Source organism: Hyperolius riggenbachi, chromosome 2 (genome assembly GCF_040937935.1).
Source record: "Hyperolius riggenbachi isolate aHypRig1 chromosome 2, aHypRig1.pri, whole genome shotgun sequence".
NCBI lineage: Eukaryota > Metazoa > Chordata > Amphibia > Anura > Hyperoliidae > Hyperolius > Hyperolius riggenbachi.
Window position 1 is genome coordinate 573,238,062 of NC_090647.1, and position 19,483 is coordinate 573,257,544.

Below are 19,483 nucleotides of genomic sequence, written 5' to 3' on the forward strand. Positions count from 1 at the left end.
GGGCAGCCAGGCAAGCAGGCAACTGGTATTGCAAATAAATATGGTAGCCTCCATATACCTCTCACTACAGTTCTCCTGTAACACATAAATACTCAATGACCAAGTTTGTGAGCTTTGCATTCTGTGGCATCAGTAATTTGCATTGAAATGAAACAAATCTGATTGGCTGTTTGTGGCTCCACCCCCTTTTCTGAATTTGAACCCCAGTCACCCAATTACCAACTGTACCAGGTGGAGCCTTGTGCCATTGACAGTGCAAAAATGGCAGCAATTAAATATTCCCCTTGAAAATCAATAGGTGAATTTTGATTGGCTGTTGTAGGCTCCACCCACTTTCCTGAATATTAATCCCAGTCACCCAGTGACCAACTGGACAAAGTGTGAGAACCCTGCCATTACCAGTGTAAGAATGGCTGCTGTTTACAATTTCCCAGTGACATTTGTATTTGTCATCACCCACTTTTTGGTGATGGGAATACAAAGTATCCTGTATGTTATTCCAGGTAATGTACAAATGTCATTCACATCCAATCAGCTATTGGGAAATTATAGAATGTAACTACAGTTATGTGTGCAAATAATTACCAATCCTCCAGAAATGTTACATTACAAGTGTGATTTTTGATGCAAAATGATGATTATGCAAATGTTGAGCTGAACACTCGTGAAATCATGATGCAGAATTTCCAGCTACTGCAATGTATATATTTAGCATAGACTTGTAATTAGAATGCATAATGTTCCATGGACTTGTCTCTCGGTCGGGACTATTGACTTCAATGCATTTGTTGCAAATAAATTGTGGCAAATAATATTCAAAATTCTTTAGTGAATTCCAAAAATTTTGTGTAACTTATAATAATCGGAAAATAAAGTATACATGCAAAATATTAATTATTATCAGGATCATAATTGTGAAAAGGGATAATACCTATTCACATGTATCTTATGATTTTGTGCAGAGACTGTATAGATAGACACTTTACAGAAGGTTTTTCTGCAGGAGGTGGAGCTTATTGTGCAGAGACTGTATATATACACTGTACAGGAGGATTCCCTGCAGGGGGTGGAGCTTATTGTGCAGAGACTGTATATATACACTGTACAGGAGGATTCCCTGCAGGGGGTGGAGCTTATTGTGCAGAGACTGTATATATACACTGTACAGGAGGATTCCCTGCAGGGGGTGGAGCTTATTGTGCAGAGACTGTATATATACACTGTACAGGAGGATTTCCTGCAGGAGGTGGAGCTTATTGTGCAAAGACTGTATAGATATACACTGTACAGGAGGATTTCCTGCAGGGGATGGAGCTTATTGTGTAGAGACTGTATAGATATACACTGTACAGGAGGATTTCCTGCAGGGGGTGGAGCTTATTGTGCAGAGATTGTATAGATATACACTGTACAGGAGGATTCCCTGCAGGAGGTGGAAATTACCGTGCTCAGACTGTATAGATATACACTGTACAGGAGGATTTCCTGCAGGGGGTGGAGCTTATTGTGCAGAGACTGTATATATACACTGTACAGGAGGATTTCCTGCAGGAGGTGGAGCTTATTGTGCAAAGACTGTATAGATATACACTGTACAGGAGGAATTCCTGCAGGGGTGGAGCTTATTGTGCACAGACTGTATAGATATACACTGTACAGGAGGATTTCCTGCAGGAGGTGGAGCTTATTGTGTAGAGACTGTATAGATATACACTGTACAGGAGGATTTCCTGCAGGAGGTGGAGCTTATTGTGCAGAGACTCTATAGATATACACTGTACAGGAGGATTTCCTGCAGGGGGTGGAGCTTATTGTGCAGAGACTGTATAGAAATACACTGTACAGGAGGATTTCCTGCAGGGGGTGGAAATTACTGTGCAGAGACTGTATAGATATACACTGTACAGGAGGATTTCCTGCAGGGGGTGGAGCTTATTGTGTAGAGACTGTATATATACACTGTACAGGAGGATTTCCTGCAGGGGGTGGAGCTTATTGTGCAGAGACTGTATAGAGATACACTGTACAGGAGGATTTCCTGCAGGGGTGGAGCTTATTGTGTAGAGACTGTATAGATATACACTGTACAGGAGGATTTCCTGCAGGGGGTGGAGCATATTGTGCAGAGACTATATAGATATACACTGTACAGGAGGATTCCCTGCAGGAGGTGGAAATTACTGTGCAGAGACTGTATAGATATACACTGTACAGGAGGATTCCCTGCAGGAGGTGGAAATTACTGTGCAGAGACTGTATAGATATACACTGTACAGGAGGATTTCCTGCAGGGGGTGGAGCTTATTGTGCAGAGACTATATAGATATACACTGTACAGGAGGATTTCCTGCAGGGGTGGAGCTTATTGTGCACAGACTGTATAGATATACACTGTACAGGAACATTTCCTGCAGGGGTGGAGCCTATTGTGCAGAGACTGTATAGATATACACTGTACAGGAGGATTCCCTGCAGGAGGTGGAAATTACTGTGCAGAGACTGTATATATACACTGTACAGGAGGATTTCCTGCAGGGGGTGGAGCTTATTGTGCAGGGATTGTATAGATATACACTTTACAGGAGAATTCCCTGCAGGGGGTGGAACTTACTGTGCAAAGACTGCATAGATATACACTTTACAGGAGGATTTCCTGCAGGGGGTGGAGCTTATTGTGTAGAGACTGTATAGAGATACACTGTACAGGAGGATTTCCTGCAGGGGGTGGAGCTTATTGTGTAGAGACTGTATAGAGATACACTGTACAGGAGGATTCCGTGCAGGGGTGGAGGTTATTGTGCAGGGATTGTATAGATATACACTTTACAGGAGGATTTCCTTCAGGGGGTGGAACTTATTGTGCAGAGACTGCATAGATATACACTGTACAGGAGGATTTCCTGCAGGGGGTGGAGCTTATTGTGTAGAGACTGTATAGATATACACTTTACAGGAGAATTTTCTGCAGGGATTGGAGCTTATTGTGCAGAGACTGCATAGATATACACTTTACAGGAGGATTTCCTGCAGGAGGTGGAGCTTATTGTGCAGAGACTGCATAGATATACACTGTACAGGAGGATTTCCTGCAGGGGGTGGAGCTTATTGTGTAGAGACTTATAGATATACACTTTACAGGAGAATTTTCTGCAGGGGGTGGAGCTTATTGTGCAGAGACTGCATAGATATACACTTTACAGGAGGATTTCCTGCAGGGGGTGGAGCTTATTGTGTAGAGACTGTATAGATATACACTTTACAGGAGAATTTTCTGCAGGGGGTGGAGCTTATTGTGCAGAGACTGCATAGATATACACTTTACAGGAGGATTTCCTGCAGGAGGTGGAGCTTATTGTGCAGAGACTGCATAGATATACACTGTACAGGAGGATTTCCTGCAGGGGGTGGAGCCTATTGTGCAGAGACTGTATAGATATACACTCTACATGAGGATTTCCTGCAGGGGGTGGAGCTTATTGTGCAGAGACTGTATAGATATACACTTTACAGGAGGATTTCCTGCAGGGGGTGGAGCTTATTGTGTAGAGACTGTATAGAGATACACTGTACAGGAGGATTTCCTGCAGGGGGTGGAGCTTATTGTGTAGAGACTGTATAGAGATACACTGTACAGGAGGATTCCCTGCAGGGGTGGAGGTTATTGTGCAGGGATTGTATAGATATACACTTTACAGGAGGATTTCCTGCAGGGGGTGGAACTTATTGTGCAGAGACTGCATAGATATACACTGTACAGGAAAATTTCCTGCAGGGGGTGGAGCTTATTGTATAGATATACACTTTACAGGAGAATTTTCTGCAGGGGGTGGAGCTTATTGTGCAGAGACTGCATAGATATACACTTTACAGGAGGATTTCCTGCAGGAGGTGGAGCTTATTGTGCAGAGACTGCATAGATATACACTTTACAGGAGGATTTCCTGCAGGAGGTGGAGCTTATTGTGCAGAGACTGCATAGATATACACTGTACAGGAGGATTTCCTGCAGGGGGTGGAGCTTATTGTGTAGAGACTGCATAGATATACACTGTACAGGAGGATTTCCTGCAGGGGGTGGAGCTTATTGTGCAGATATACACTGTACAGGAGGATTCCCTGCAGGGGTGGAGCTTATTGTGTAGAGACTGCATAGATATACACTGTACACAGAGCCGGATCTTCAACCAGGCAAACTAATCAATTGCTTATGGGCCCCAGGAGGTCAAAAGGGCCCCATAAAGATGTCTTGCCTCTGTTCATGTAGTCTTTTAGTAACTCTTTCAGTCTTTAAAAACAAGATCTCTGCAGCAATTATCTACTAAAGAGATAAGAAGTTATACAAGCAGGCACACACAGAGTTACCCCCCTCCCCTTAGCTCAGAGCTGTCAGACCCGGGCTGGGGGCTGGAATGTGATCTCTTCATACAGGAGCTGCTTGCTAGCTTAGCAATGCTCTACCACAGAGATAATACATTCTACACACAGACACACAATGTTACTCTCTTTAGGACAAACTGCTCTGCTGTAAAGCCTCTGAGTTTTACTTGTGATGTTCACAATTGGTTCCTTTCATTGCTGAACGTAACCTTAATTTTATCACCCTAGTTGGCCAAATAATATCTAAAGCTGGCTATAAAACACACATCGATTTTGAACACTGATTGAATCTTCCAGTAATCTATTGCTCATTTATATCCAATTGATTGGCTTTCAAGTGATATTTTGCTGTTTATCAATCTCTGTGGTGTGGGGGCAGGACAGGAGTGGTGGGGGATCGATGGTCTATAACTTTGCTCTGCATTGAGCAGTACAGCACTTGCAGTTTGATTGAAGCTTGATACAGTTCTGCTGAAGCCTACCAGAATTAAACTTGCTGTGATAGAGGTTGATCACTATCCAATTGAATTCTAATGGAATAATGATCAATTGGCTAGACATATTGGGGCATTATTGACCCGTGTATGACTAGGGAGAATGAGGGGGCGAAACTGACTAATTTGGTCTTGCAGTGAATAAATTCCAATCTTGCTTTACGAGATCCTGACAACCCGAATGCCTGGTACACACCATGCAATTTCCCGTCAGATAGATGGGTCGAATGGATATACAGATCAGATCGTGATCCGATTCTGATTTGAGCTTGTTTTCCTGATCAATTTTGTATAAGGGCCCGTTTCCACTAGTGCGGTGCGAATCACCGGGATTCCACCGCTGACGAAATCGCATGCGGATGCGTTTCCGCGTGCGTTTTTTGCCGCGATTTCGCATGCGATTTCGCATAGGCAGGGTATATGCGAATTTAACCATGTCACTGCCTGGTTCAATTTGCATTAGTTTTCATGCGAATTCGCACGCGAAATCGCGGCAAAAAACGCATGTGCGTTTTCCCTATTAAATACATAGCCTGCGAATCGCCTGCATTCCTCACGCAGGCGAATTCTGCAGGCCCTACCGTGCAGAAAAATCCTGCACAGAAAAACGCTGGAAAAAACTGACATGTGGAAACAGGGCCATCCACTTGTATTGGTTATGCGAATCCGCATGCAGAGAACGCATGCGGATTCGCTCTAGTGGAAACGGGCCCTAAAAGTCCATTCAGACTTTTCAGAAATAATTGATTGAACTCATCTATCTAATGGGAAATAGCATGGTGTGTACAGACACTACAGTCACATTTGCCACGTGGCAGGCTTAGGCAACAATAAAGAAGTACAAGGGGCCATCACATTTTCGTTGTAAACAATCATGAAGTTGATCTTAAATTTGCCTCGCTGTACTCACTTTTGCTGCCAGTGGTTTAGACATTAAAGGACAACTGTAGCAAGAGGTATGTGGAGGCTGCCATATTCATTTTCTTTTAAACAATACCAGTTTCCTGGCAGCCCTGCTGATCTATTTGGCTGCAGTAGCGTTTGTATTGCACCAGAAACAAGCATGCAGCTAATGCCAGGTCTGACAATAATGTCACCTGATCTGATGCATGCTTGTTCAGGGTGTGTGTGGCTAAATATATTAGAGGCAGAGGATCAACAGGATAGCCAGGAAACTGGTATTGCTTAAAAGTAAATAAGTATGGCAGCCTCCACATACTGTACCTCTCGCTACAGTTGTCCTTTATTGACGGTGTGGTGATGTTATTGCAAAGAAAATAAATTTGCACTGTTATACAAGCTGTACACTGATTGCTTTACATTGTATCACAGCGTCATATCTGCAGTGCTGTCTGTTCCATGAGAAGATATCATACAATATTACACTGTTATACAAGCTGTACACTGACTGCTTTACATTGTATCACAGCGTCACATCTGCAGTGTTGTCCCATGAGAAGATATCATACAATATTTACACTGTTATACTAGCTGTACACTGACTGCTTTACATTGTATCACAGTGTCACATCTGCAGTGCTGTCCCATGAGAAGATATCATACAATATTACACTGTTATACAAGCTGTACACTGATTGCTTTACATTGTATCACAGCGTCACATCTGCAGTGTTGTCCCATGAGAAGATATCATACAATATTACACTGTTATACAAGATGTACACTGACTGCTTTACATTGTATCACAGTGTCACATCTGCAGCGTTGTCCCATGAGAAGATATCATACAATATTTACACTGTTATACTAGCTGTACACTGACTGCTTTACATTGTATCACAGCGTCACATCTACAGTGCTGTCCCATAAGAAGATATCATACAATATTACACTGTTATACAAGCTGTACACTGACTGCTTTACATTGTATCACAGTGTCACATCTGCAGTGCTGTCCCATGAGAAGATATCATACAATATTTACACTGTTATACTAGCTGTACACTGACTGCTTTACATTGTATCACAGTGTCACATCTGCAGTGCTGTCCCATGAGAAGATATCATACAATATTACACTGTTATACAAGCTGTACACTGATTGCTTTACATTGTATCACAGCGTCACATCTGCAGTGTTGTCTCATGAGAAGATATCATACAATATTTACACTGCTATACAAGCTGTACACTGACTGCTTTACATTGTATCACAGCGTCACATCTGCAGTGTTGTCCCATGAGAAGATATCATACAATATTACACTGTTATACAAGCTGTACACTGACTGCTTTACATTGTATCACAGTGTCACATCTGCAGTGCTGTCCCATGAGAAGATATCATACAATATTACACTGTTATACAAGCTGTACACTGACTGCTTTACATTGTGTCACATCTGCAGTGCTGTCCCATGAGAAGATATCATACAATATTTCCACTGCTATACAAGCTGTACACTGACTGCTTTACATTGTATCACAGCGTCACATCTGCAGTGCTGTCCCATGAGAAGATATCATACAATATTACAATGTTATACAAGCTGTACACTGACTGCTTTACATTGTGTCACAGTGTCACATCTGCAGTGCTGTCCCATGAGAAGATATCATACAATATTTACACTGTTATACAAGCTTTACACTGGCTGCTTTACATTGTATCAGAGTGTCACATCTGCAGTGTTGTCCCATGAGAAGATATCATACAATATTACACTGTTATACAAGCTGTACACTGACTGCTTTACATTGTATTACAGTGTCACATCTGCAGTGCTGTCCCATGAGAAGATATCATACAATATTACACTGTTATACAAGCTGTACACTGACTGCTATACATTGTATCACAGTGTCACATCTGCAGTGTTGTCCCATGAGAAGATATCATACAATATTACACTGTTATACAAGCTGTACACTGACTGCTTTACATTGTATCACAGCGTCACATCTGCAGTGCTGTCCCATGAGAAGATATCATACAATATTACACTGTTATACAAGCTGTACACTGACTGCTTTACATTGTGTCACAGCGTCACATCTGCAGTGTTGTCCCATGAGAAGATATCATACAATATTACACTGTTATACAAGCTGTACACTGACTGCTTTACATTGTATCACAGCGTCACATCTGCAGCGTTGTCCCATGAGAAGATATCATACAATATTTACACTGTTATACTAGCTGTACACTGACTGCTTTACATTGTATCACAGCGTCACATCTACAGTGCTGTCCCATGAGAAGATATCATACAATATTACACTGTTATACAAGCTGTACACTGACTGCATTACATTGTGTCACATCTGCAGTGTTGTCCCATGAGAAGAGATCATACAATATTACACTGTTATACAAGCTGTACACTGACTGCTTTACATTGTGTCACAGTGTCACATCTGCAGTGCTGACCCATGAGAAGATATCATACAATATTACACTGTTATACAAGCTGTACACTGATTGCTTTACATTGTATCACAGCGTCATATCTGCAGTGCTGTCTGTTCCATGAAAAGATGAAATACAATATTAACATAAATGTGAGCGGTGCACTCACTACTGTGAGATGCTGTATGCTGGGGAGACATCCTTTCAACAGTGTGGCAGGTGTGTGTGTGTGTGGGGGGGAGGTTTGGGGGTGGGGGGGCCCTTAATTTATTGCTCTGCTTGGGGCCCTGCATGGTCTTAATCCAGCTCTGATTGTACAGGAGGATTTCCTGCAGGGGGTGGAGCTTATTGTGCACAGACTGTATAGATATACACTGTACAGGAGGATTTCCTGCAGGGGGTGGAGCTTATTGTGCACAGACTGTATAGATATACACTGTACAGGAGGATTTCCTGCAGGGGGTGGAGCTTATTGTGCAGAGACTGTATAGATATACACTGTACAGGAGGATTCCCTGCAGGGGGGGGAGCTTATTGTGCAGAGACTGTATAGATATACACTGTACAGGAGGATTTCCTGCAGGGGTGGAGCTTATTGTGCAGAGATACACTGTACAGGAGGATTTCCTGCAGGGGGTGGAGCTTATTGTGTAGAGACTGTATAGATATACACTGTACAGGAGGATTTCCTGCAGGGGGTGGAGCTTATTGCGCAGATATACACTGTACAGGAGGATTCCCTGCAGGGGTGGAGCTTATTGTGCACAGACTGTATAGATATACACTGTACAGGAGGATTTCCTGCAGGGGGTGGAGCTTATTGCGCAGATATACACTGTACAGGAGGATTCCCTGCAGGGGTGGAGCTTATTGTGTAGAGACTGTATAGATATACACTGTACAGGAGGATTTCCTGCAGGGGGTGGAGATTATTGTGCAGAGATACACTGTACAGGAGGATTCCCTGCAGGGGTGGAGCTTATTATGTAGAGACTGCATAGATATACACTGTACAGGAGGATGTCCTGCAGGGGGTGGAGCTTATTGTGCAGAGACTGTATAGAAATACACTGTACAGGAGGATTCCCTGCAGGGGTGGAGCTTATTGTGTTTATACTATATAGATATACACTGTACAAGAGGATTTCCTGCAGGGGGTGGAGCTTATTGCGCAGAGACTGTAGATATACATTGTACAGGTGCATTTCTTGCAGAGGGTGGAGCTTATTGTGCAGAGACTGTATAGAGATACACTGTACAGTAGGATTCCCTGCAGGGGGTGGAGCTTATTGTGTATAGACTATATAGATATACACTGTACAGGAGGATTTCCTGAAGGGGGTGGAGCTTATTGTGCAGAGACTGTATAGATATACACTTTACAGGAGGATTCCCTGCAGGGGGTGGAGCTTATTGCGCAGAGACTGTAGATATACACTGTACAGGAGGATTCCCTGCAGGGGTGGAGCTTATTGCGCAGAGACTGTAGATATACACTGTACAGGAGGATTCCCTGCAGGGGGTGGAGCTTATTGTGCAGAGACTGTATAGATATACACTGTACAGGAGGATTTCCTGCAGGGGGTGGAGATTATTGTGCAGAGATACACTGTACAGGAGGATTCCCTGCAGGGGTGGAGCTTATTATGTAGAGACTGCATAGATATACACTGTACAGGAGGATGTCCTGCAGGGGGTGGAGCTTATTGTGCAGAGACTGTATAGAAATACACTGTACAGGAGGATTTCCTGCAGGGGGTGGAGATTATTGTGCAGAGATACACTGTACAGGAGGATTCCCTGCAGGGGTGGAGCTTATTGTGTTTATACTATATAGATATACACTGTACAAGAGGATTTCCTGCAGGGGGTGGAGCTTATTGCGCAGAGACTGTAGATATACATTGTACAGGTGCATTTCTTGCAGGGGGTGGAGCTTATTGTGCAGAGACTGTATAGAGATACACTGTACAGTAGGATTCCCTGCAGGGGGTGGAGCTTATTGTGTATAGACTATATAGATATACACTGTACAGGAGGATTTCCTGAAGGGGGTGGAGCTTATTGTGCAGAGACTGTATAGATATACACTTTACAGGAGGATTCCCTGCAGGGGGTGGAGCTTATTGCGCAGAGACTGTAGATATACACTGTACAGGAGGATTCCCTGCAGGGGGTGGAGCTTATTGCGCAGAGACTGTAGATATACACTGTACAGGAGGATTTCCTGCAGGGGTGGAGCTTATTGTGCACAGACTGTATAGATATACACTGTAAAGGAGGATTTCCTGCAGGGGGTGGAGCTTATTGTGCAGAGACTGTATAGATATACACTGCACAGGAGGATTCCCTGCAGGGGGTGGAGCTTATTGTGCAGAGACTGTATAGATATACACTGCACAGGAGGATTCCCTGCAGGGGGTGGAGCTTATTGTGCAGAGACTGTAGATATACACTGTTCAGGAGGATTTCCTGCAGGGGGTGGAGCTGACTCACGTATTGCTTAGGCCAGGGTGGTCCACATCATGGCAGAGAGAGGCCACCATCAGGACAGCAATATCTTCTATGGAAAGTGCCTCCTGGAAAGAGAGAAAGCCAAACAGAATGAAATGCATGACAGAGGCAATATCTCCATTGTTGGGCAGACCTGTGCCTCCTCCGCAGCATCATACACTGGACTCCTCCCTCCAGCATCATACACTGGACTCCTCCCTCCAGCATCATACACTGGCCTGGCCTCCTCCCCGGCATCATACACTGGTCTCCTCTATCCAGCATCATACACTGGCCTCCTGTCCCCAGCATCATACACTGGCAGGGCCAGTTCAAGTAACAATTGGGCCCTAGGGCAAGATTAGCCTGGGGGCCCCCCAACAGACACCCCCGACCAAAAAGCGTCATTAGAGGCCCTTTGTTGCAGCCAAATCTCCCTCCTGGGCCCCTGAGCTGGCTGCTGACCCTCCCCCAATCACCTCCCAACTTAACAGACTCTGCAGAGTCCCTGGGGAGCAACAGTTAGATGGGGGAGGGACACCTTGGGGGCCCCTACAGGCTCTGGGGCCCTGGGGCAATTGCCCATTTTTTCCTATGGTAGCTCCGGCCCTGTACACTGGCCTCCTCCTCTCCCAGCATCATACAATGGCCTCCTGCCCCCAGCATCATACAAAGGGCTCCTCCCCCCAGCATCATACAATGGCCTTACCTTCCCCCCCAGCATCATACAATGGCCTTTTCCTCCCCCAGCATCATACAATGGCCTCCTCCCCCCAGCATCATACAATGACCTCCTCCCCCCAGCATCATACAATGGCCTCACCTTCCCCCGGAGCATCATACAATGGCCTCCTCATCAGCATCATACAACGGTCTCCTCCCCCAGCATCATACAAAGGGCTCCTTCCCCCAGAATCATACAAAGGGCTCCTCCCCCCAGCATCATACACTGGCCTCCTGCCCCCAGCATCATACAATGGCCTCCTGCCCCCAGCATCATACAATGGCCTCCTCTCCCCAGCATCATACAAAGGGCTCCTCCCCCCAGCATCATACACTGGCCTCCTCCCCCCAGCATCATACACTGGCCTCCTCCCCCCAGCATCATACAATGGCCTCCTGCCTCTAGCATCATACAATGGCCTCCTGCCTCTAGCATCATACAAAGGGCTCCTCCCCCCAGCATCATACACTGGCCTCCTCCCCCCAGCATCATACACTGGCCTCCTCCCCAGGGACGTTCCTAGGGTCCTTGGAGATCGGTGGCACCTGGGGGCACTAGGTGGGGGGCAAAATATGGGCGTGGCCATGCAGTGAGTGGGCCGTGGCCATGGGTGGGGCCAATCGTACATTAGATTAGGACAGCGGTGGCGAACTTGTTGGAGCCCCAAACTGCAACCCACAAGTCACTTATCTATCGCAAAGTGCCAACAGCAATTTAAACTAAATACTATACAAACGTTTTAACACATACATGAACATTATGGAAAATCCAAGTTGAAAAACTGTGAAGATAAACAATTTCATCCATCCTACTGCTGAAAAATGTATTCTTTTTTTTAGAACCTCCCAGTTTTATTTTCTGTTTTAAAAAGCTAAAAAAAAGTAGGTTTAATGCTATTGTCTCATATGATGATGATTCAGCTTTTCCCATAGTCTCGCAGTTAGCAATCATGTGACCCCCAACAAGACAAATTCAGCAATCATGAGGCCCCCAACAAATCATGAGGCCCCCAACAAGACAAATTCAGCAATCATGAGGCCTCCAACAAGACAAATTCAGCAATCATGAGGCCCCTATCAAGACAAATTCAGCAATCATGAGGCCCCCAACAAGACAAATTCAGCAATCATGAGGCCCCTATCAAGACAAATTCAGCAATCATGAGGCCCCCAACAAGACAAATTCAGCAATCATGAGGCCCCTATCAAGACAAATTCAGCAATCATGAGGCCCCCAACAAGACAAATTCAGCAATCATGAGGCCCCCAACAAGACAAATTCAGCAATCATGAGGCCCCTATCAAGACAAATTCAGCAATCATGAGGCCCCCAACAAGACAAATTCAGCAATCATGAGGCCCCCAACAAGACAAATTCAGCAATCATGAGGCCCCTATCAAGACAAATTCAGCAATCATGAGGCCCCCAACAAGACAAATTCAGCAATCATGAGGCCCCCAACAAGACAAATTCAGCAATCATGAGGCCCCTATCAAGACAAATTCAGCAATCATGAGGCCCCCAACAAGACAAATTCAGCAATCATGAGGCCCCCAACAAGACAAATTCAGCAATCATGAGGCCCCTATCAAGACAAATTCAGCAATCATGAGGCCCCTATCAAGACAAATTCAGCAATCATGAGGCCCCCAACAAGACAAATTCAGCAATCATGAGGCCCCCAACAAGACAAATTCAGCAATCATGAGGCCCCTATCAAGACAAATTCAGCAATCATGAGGCCCCCAACAAGACAAATTCAGCAATCATGAGGCCCCTATCAAGACAAATTCAGCAATCATGAGGCCCCTATCAAGACAAATTCAGCAATCATGAGGCCCCGAACAAGACAAATTCAGCAATCATGAGGCCCCTATCAAGACAAATTCAGCAATCATGAGGCCCCCAACAAGACAAATTCAGCAATCATGAGGCCCCCAACAAGACAAATTCAGCAATCATGAGGCCCCTATCAAGACAAATTCAGCAATCATGAGGCCCCTATCAAGACAAATTCAGCAATCATGAGGCCCCCAACAAGACAAATTCAGCAATCATGAGGCCCCCAACAAGACAAAGTCAGCAATCATGAGGCCCCCAACAAGACAAATTCAGCAATCATGAGGCCCCTATCAAGACAAATTCAGCAATCATGAGGCCCCCAACAAGACAAATTGAGCAATCATGAGGCCCCCAACAAGACAAATTCAGCAATCACGAGGCCCCCAACAAGACAAATTCAGCAGTCATGAGGCACATAAATAGACAGCATTTCACATAAATAGGCAGAATGCCCCCTTAATATGGTAGACACCTCTCACCTGGCTTCTGAATTCTCCTCTACTGGCTGCTGTGCCTGGCAATACTGTTTTTGACTGGATTGGGGATGATGTGTGAGCTTAAAGGCCTGGCAGTGATGCTGTGGCCTGGCTGGCGGTGATGCTGTGGCCGATGTTGTGGCTGGGTTGGCTGGCAGTGATGCTGGGCTGTGCTTGGCTGGTTGAAGTAAATGCTGGCCTGACTGGTGGTGATGCTGTGGCCTTTTTGACAGTGATTCTGGGCTGGTTGGCTGGTGGTGATGCTGGGCTGGCTGGCCTGGATAGTTTAGGTAGCGACAGGTGCCCCCTAGTTAAGGTAGCGCCAGGAGTACCCCAGTTTAGGTAGTGACAGGAGCCCCCCAGTTCAGGTAGGGACAGGAGCCCCCCAGCTCATTTAGTGACAGGAGCCCCCCAGTGTATGTAGTGACAGGCACCCCCCAGTTAGGTAGTGAGTGACAGCAGGGACCCCCAGTTAGGTAGTGAGTGACAGGAGGGACCCCCGTTAGGTAGCGAGTGACAGCAGGGACCCCCGTTAGGTAGCGAGTGAGTGACAGGGACCCCCGTTAGGTAGTGAGTGAAAGCAGGGACCCCCGTTAGGTAGTTAGTGAAAGCAGGGACCCCCATTAGGTAGTGAGTGACAGCAGGGACCCCCATTAGGTAGTGAGTGACAGCAGGGACCCCCGTTAGTTAGTGAGTGACAGCAGGGACCCCCAGTTAGGTAGTGAGTGAAAGCAGGGACCCCCGTTAGTTAGTTAGTGAGTGACAGCAGGGACCCCGTTAGGTAGTGAGTGACAGCAGGGACCCCCGTTTAGGTAGTGAGTGCCAGGCGCGCTCCCCACCCCACCTACCTTGCCGGCCGTGTCAGACCTCAAGATCAGCGGGCGACCCGACCAGATAGAGCGGGCGCCGGGCACAAATATGTAAGCGGTGTCCGCTAGGTCCTAGCGCCCGCTCCATCTGGTCGCCTGGCGCTGATCGAGGTCTGACGGCTGACGCTGCTGTGTGGCAGTGGGGACAGCCGGGGGGCAGCGCCGGCCGGGAGATCCGTGGCACCCCAGGACAGATTGGGGGCACGGGCCCCCCAAAATAGGGCTAGCGACGCCCCTGCTCCTCCCCAGCATCATACAACGGCCTCCTGCCTCTAGCATCATACAAAGGGCTCCTGTCCTCAGCATCATACACTGGCCTCCTCCGCCCAGCATCATACACGGGCCTCCTCCCCAGCATCATACAATGGCCTCCTGCCTCTAGCATCATACAATGGCCTCCTGCCTCTAGCATCATACAAAGGGCTCCTCCCCCAGCATCATACAATGGCCTCCTGCCCCCCCCCGCATCACTAGAATAGTAGTCCCTCCCTGGCCTCATTCTTGTGAAGAGTCACTTCATACCCCCCCCCCCCCCCCTCCCCTCGTACAGATCACACACACAAATCACCTGGAGGTGGCAGATCACACACATACATCACCTGGTGGTGGCAGATCACACACACACATCACCTGGTGGTGGCAGATCACACACACACATCACCTGGTGGTGGCAGATCTCACACACACATCACCTGGAGGTGGCAGATCACACACACAAATCACCTGGAGGTGGCAGATCACACACATACATCACCTGGTGGTGGCAGATCACACACACACATCACCTGGTGGTGGCAGATCTCACACACAGATCACCTGGTGGTGGCAGATCTCACACACAGATCACCTGGAGGTGGCAGATCACACACACACATCACCTGGTGGTGGCAGATCTCACACACAGATCACCTGGAGGTGGCAGATCACACACACACATCACCTGGTGGTGGCAGATCTCACACACAGATCACCTGGAGGTGGCAGATCACACACACACATCACCTGGAGGTGGCAGATCACACACACAGATCACCTGGAGGTGGCAGATCACACACATACATCACCTGGTGGTGGCAGATCACACACACACATCACCTGGAGGTGGCAGATCACACACACAGATCACCTGGAGGTGGCAGAGCTGGATCAGGCTGTACATCATCTGAGTGACGCAGAAGGCGTGCCGGAAGTTGTGGAACGGATTTTCTCTGTAGCGGCTCTGGACACTCTCCTGGTAACCAGAAACATGTCAGTCAGTATTAGCATGCATTATTACGCAGCAACCATTCTCAGCACAAGAATTCTCTTCACAGTTATGCCTGTCAGAGGCAATAAGGAGATGGTAGGAAGTACTTTTCTGCTATAAAAATATTTATAATCAATTTATAATAAGAATCAATCTGTGGCAAGGAGCAAGAAGAATTCATTTTACCCTAAAATAGAAATAACATCCAAACTCACCAGGAAATTGTGCAAAGTTTCCTCCTCCATCCTGAGATGTTCGAAGAAGTCCAGCTGCCGGAACATGCGAGCCAGGAGGTCCACCATCTGCCAATGACAACCACAAGACATTTATTCAAGAGGTCCACCATCTGCCAATGACAACCACAAGACATTTATTCAAGAAGACCACCATCTGCCAATGACAACCACAAGACATTTATCCAGCTGCCGGAACATGTGAGCCAAGAGGACCACCATCTGCCAATGACAACCACAAGACATGTATCCAGCTGCCGGAACATGTGACCAAAAGGACCTCCATCTGCCAATGACAACCACAAGACATTTATCCAGCTGCCGGAACGCCTGAGCCAAAAGGACAACCATCTGCCAATGACAACCACAAGACATGTATCCAACTGCCGGAACATGCGAGCCAAGAGGACCACCATCTGCCAATGACAACCACAAGACATGTATCCAGCTGCCGGAACACGTGACCAAAAGGACCTCCATCTGCCAATGACAACCACAAGACATTTATCCAGCTGCTGGAACGCCTGAGCCAAAAGGACAACCATCTGCCAATGACAACCACAAGACATGTATCCAACTGCCGGAACATGCGAGCCAAGAGGACCACCATCTGCCAATGACAACCACAAGACATGTATCCAGCTGCCGCAACATGTGACCAAGAGGACCACCATCTGCCAATGACAACCACAAGACATTTATCCAGCTGCCGGAACACCTGAGCCAAGAGGACCACCATCTGCCAATGACAACCACAAGACATGTATCCAGCTGCCGGAACATGTGACCAAAAGGACCTCCATCTGCCAATGACAACCACAAGACATTTATCCAGCTGCTGGAACGCCTGAGCCAAAAGGACAACCATCTGCCAATGACAACCACAAGACATGTATCCAACTGCCGGAACATGCGAGCCAAGAGGACCACCATCTGCCAATGACAACCACAAGACATGTATCCAGCTGCCGGAACATGTGACCAAGAGGACCACCATCTGCCAATGACAACCACAAGACATTTATCCAGCTGCCGGAACATGCGAGCCAAGAGGACCACCATCTGCCAATGACAACCACAAGACATGTATCCAGCTGCCGGAACATGCGAGCCAGGAGGACCACCATCTGCCAATGACAACCACAAGACATTTATCCAGCTGCCGGAACACCTGAGCCAAGAGGACCACCATCTGCCAATGACAACCACAAGAAATTTATTCAAGAGGCCCACCATCTGCCAATGACAACCACAAGATAGTTATCCAGCTGCCGCAACAGGTGAGCCAAAAGGACCACCATCTGCCAATGACAACCACAAGACATGTATCCAGCTGCCGGAACATGTGACCAAGAGGACCACCATCTGCCAATGACAACCACAAGACATTTATTCAAAAGGACCACCATCTGCTAATGACAACCACAAGATAGTTATCCAGCTGCCGGAACACCTGAGCCAAAAGAACCACCATCTGCCAATGACAACCACAAGACATTTATCCAGCTGCCGGAACACCTGAGCCAAAAGGACCACCATCTGCCAATGACAACCACAAGACATGTATCCAGCTGCCGGAACATGTGACCAAGAGGACCACCATCTGCCAATGATGACCACAAGACATTTATGCAGCTGCCGGAACACCTGAGCCAAAAGGACCACCATCTGCCAATGACAACCACAAGACATGTATCCAGCAGCCGGAACATGCGAGCCAAAAGGACCACCATCTGCCAATGACAACCACAAGACATGTATCCAGCTGCCGGAACATGTGACCAAGAGGACCACCATCTGCCAATGACAACCACAAGACATTTATTCAAGAGGACCACCATCTGCCAATGACAACCACAAGACATGTATCCAGCTGCCGGAACATGTGAGCCAAGAGGACCACCATCTGCCAATGACAACCACAAGACATGTATGCAGCTGCTGGAACATGTGAGCCAAGAGGACCACCATCTGCCAATGACAACCACAAGACATTTATCCAGCTGCCGGAACACCTGAGCCAAGAGGACCACCATCTGCCAATGACAACCACAAGACATTTATCCAGCTGCCGGAACACCTGAGCTAAAAGGACCACCATCTGCAAATGACAACCACAAGACATGTATCCATCTGCCGGAACATGTGACCAAGAGGACCACCATCTGCCAATGACGACCACAAGACATTTATCCAGCTGCCGGAACACCTGAGCCAAAAGGACCACCATCTGCCAATGACAACCACAAGACATGTATCCAGCTGCCGGGACATGTGACCAAGAGGACCACCATCTGCCAATGACGACCACAAGACATTTATCCAGCTGCCGGAACACCTGAGCCAAAAGGACCACCATCTGCCAATGACAACCACAAGACATGTATCCAGCTGCCGGGACATGTGACCAAGAGGACCACCATCTGCCAATGACAACCACAAGACATTTATCCAGCTGCCGGAATACCTGAGCCAAAAGGACCACCATCTGCCAATGACAACTACAAGACATGTATCCAGCTGCCGGAACATGTGACCAAGAAGACCACCATCTGCCAATGACGACCACAAGACATTTATCCAGCTGCCGGAACATCTGAGCCAAAAGGACCACCATCTGCCAATGACAACTACAAGACATGTATCCAGCTGCCGGAACATGTGACCAAGAAGACCACCATGTGCCAATGACAACCACAAGACATTTATCCAGCTGCCGGAACATGCGAGCCAAGAGGACCACCATCTGCCAATGACAACCACAAGACATTTATTCAAGAGGACCACCATCTGCCAATGACAACCACAAGACATTTATTTAAGAGGCCCACCATCTGCCAATGACAACCACAAGACATTTATCCAGCTGCCGGAACACGTGACCAAGAGGACTACAATCTGCCAATGACAACCACAAGACATGTATCCAGCTGCCGGACCATGTGACCAAGAGGACCACAATCTGCCAATGACAACCACAAGACATTTATTCAAGAGGACCACCATCTGCCAATGACAACCACAAGATAGTTATCCAGGAGGACCACCATCTGCCAATGGCAACCACAAGACATTTATCCAGGAGGACCACCATCTGCCAATGACAATCACAAGACATTTATCCAGGAGGACCACCATCTGCCAATGACAACCACAAGACATTTATCCAGGAGGACCACCATCTGCCAATGACAACCACAAGACATGTATCCAGCTGCCGGAACATGTGAGCCAAGAGGACCACCATCTGCCAATGAAAACCACAAGACGTGTATCCAGCTGCCGGAACATGTGAGCCAAAAGGACCACCATCTGCCAATGACAACCACAAGACATTTATCCAGCTGCCGGAACAC

The 19,483-nt window shown here is 47.0% G+C and overlaps 1 protein-coding gene across 1 annotated transcript in view; it reads right to left on the reverse strand.

The window, feature by feature from the left end:
- Positions 1-19,483, reverse strand: part of PDE9A (phosphodiesterase 9A) — a 174,922-nt gene that overhangs the window by 46,784 nt on the left and 108,655 nt on the right. The window contains exons 4-6 of the mRNA XM_068271051.1: positions 16,110-16,196; positions 15,775-15,879; positions 10,741-10,823 (exon numbers count right to left, since the gene is read on the reverse strand). Coding sequence (XP_068127152.1) covers positions 10,741-10,823; positions 15,775-15,879; positions 16,110-16,196 — 275 coding nt within the window. The remainder of the gene's footprint in view (positions 1-10,740; positions 10,824-15,774; positions 15,880-16,109; positions 16,197-19,483) is intronic.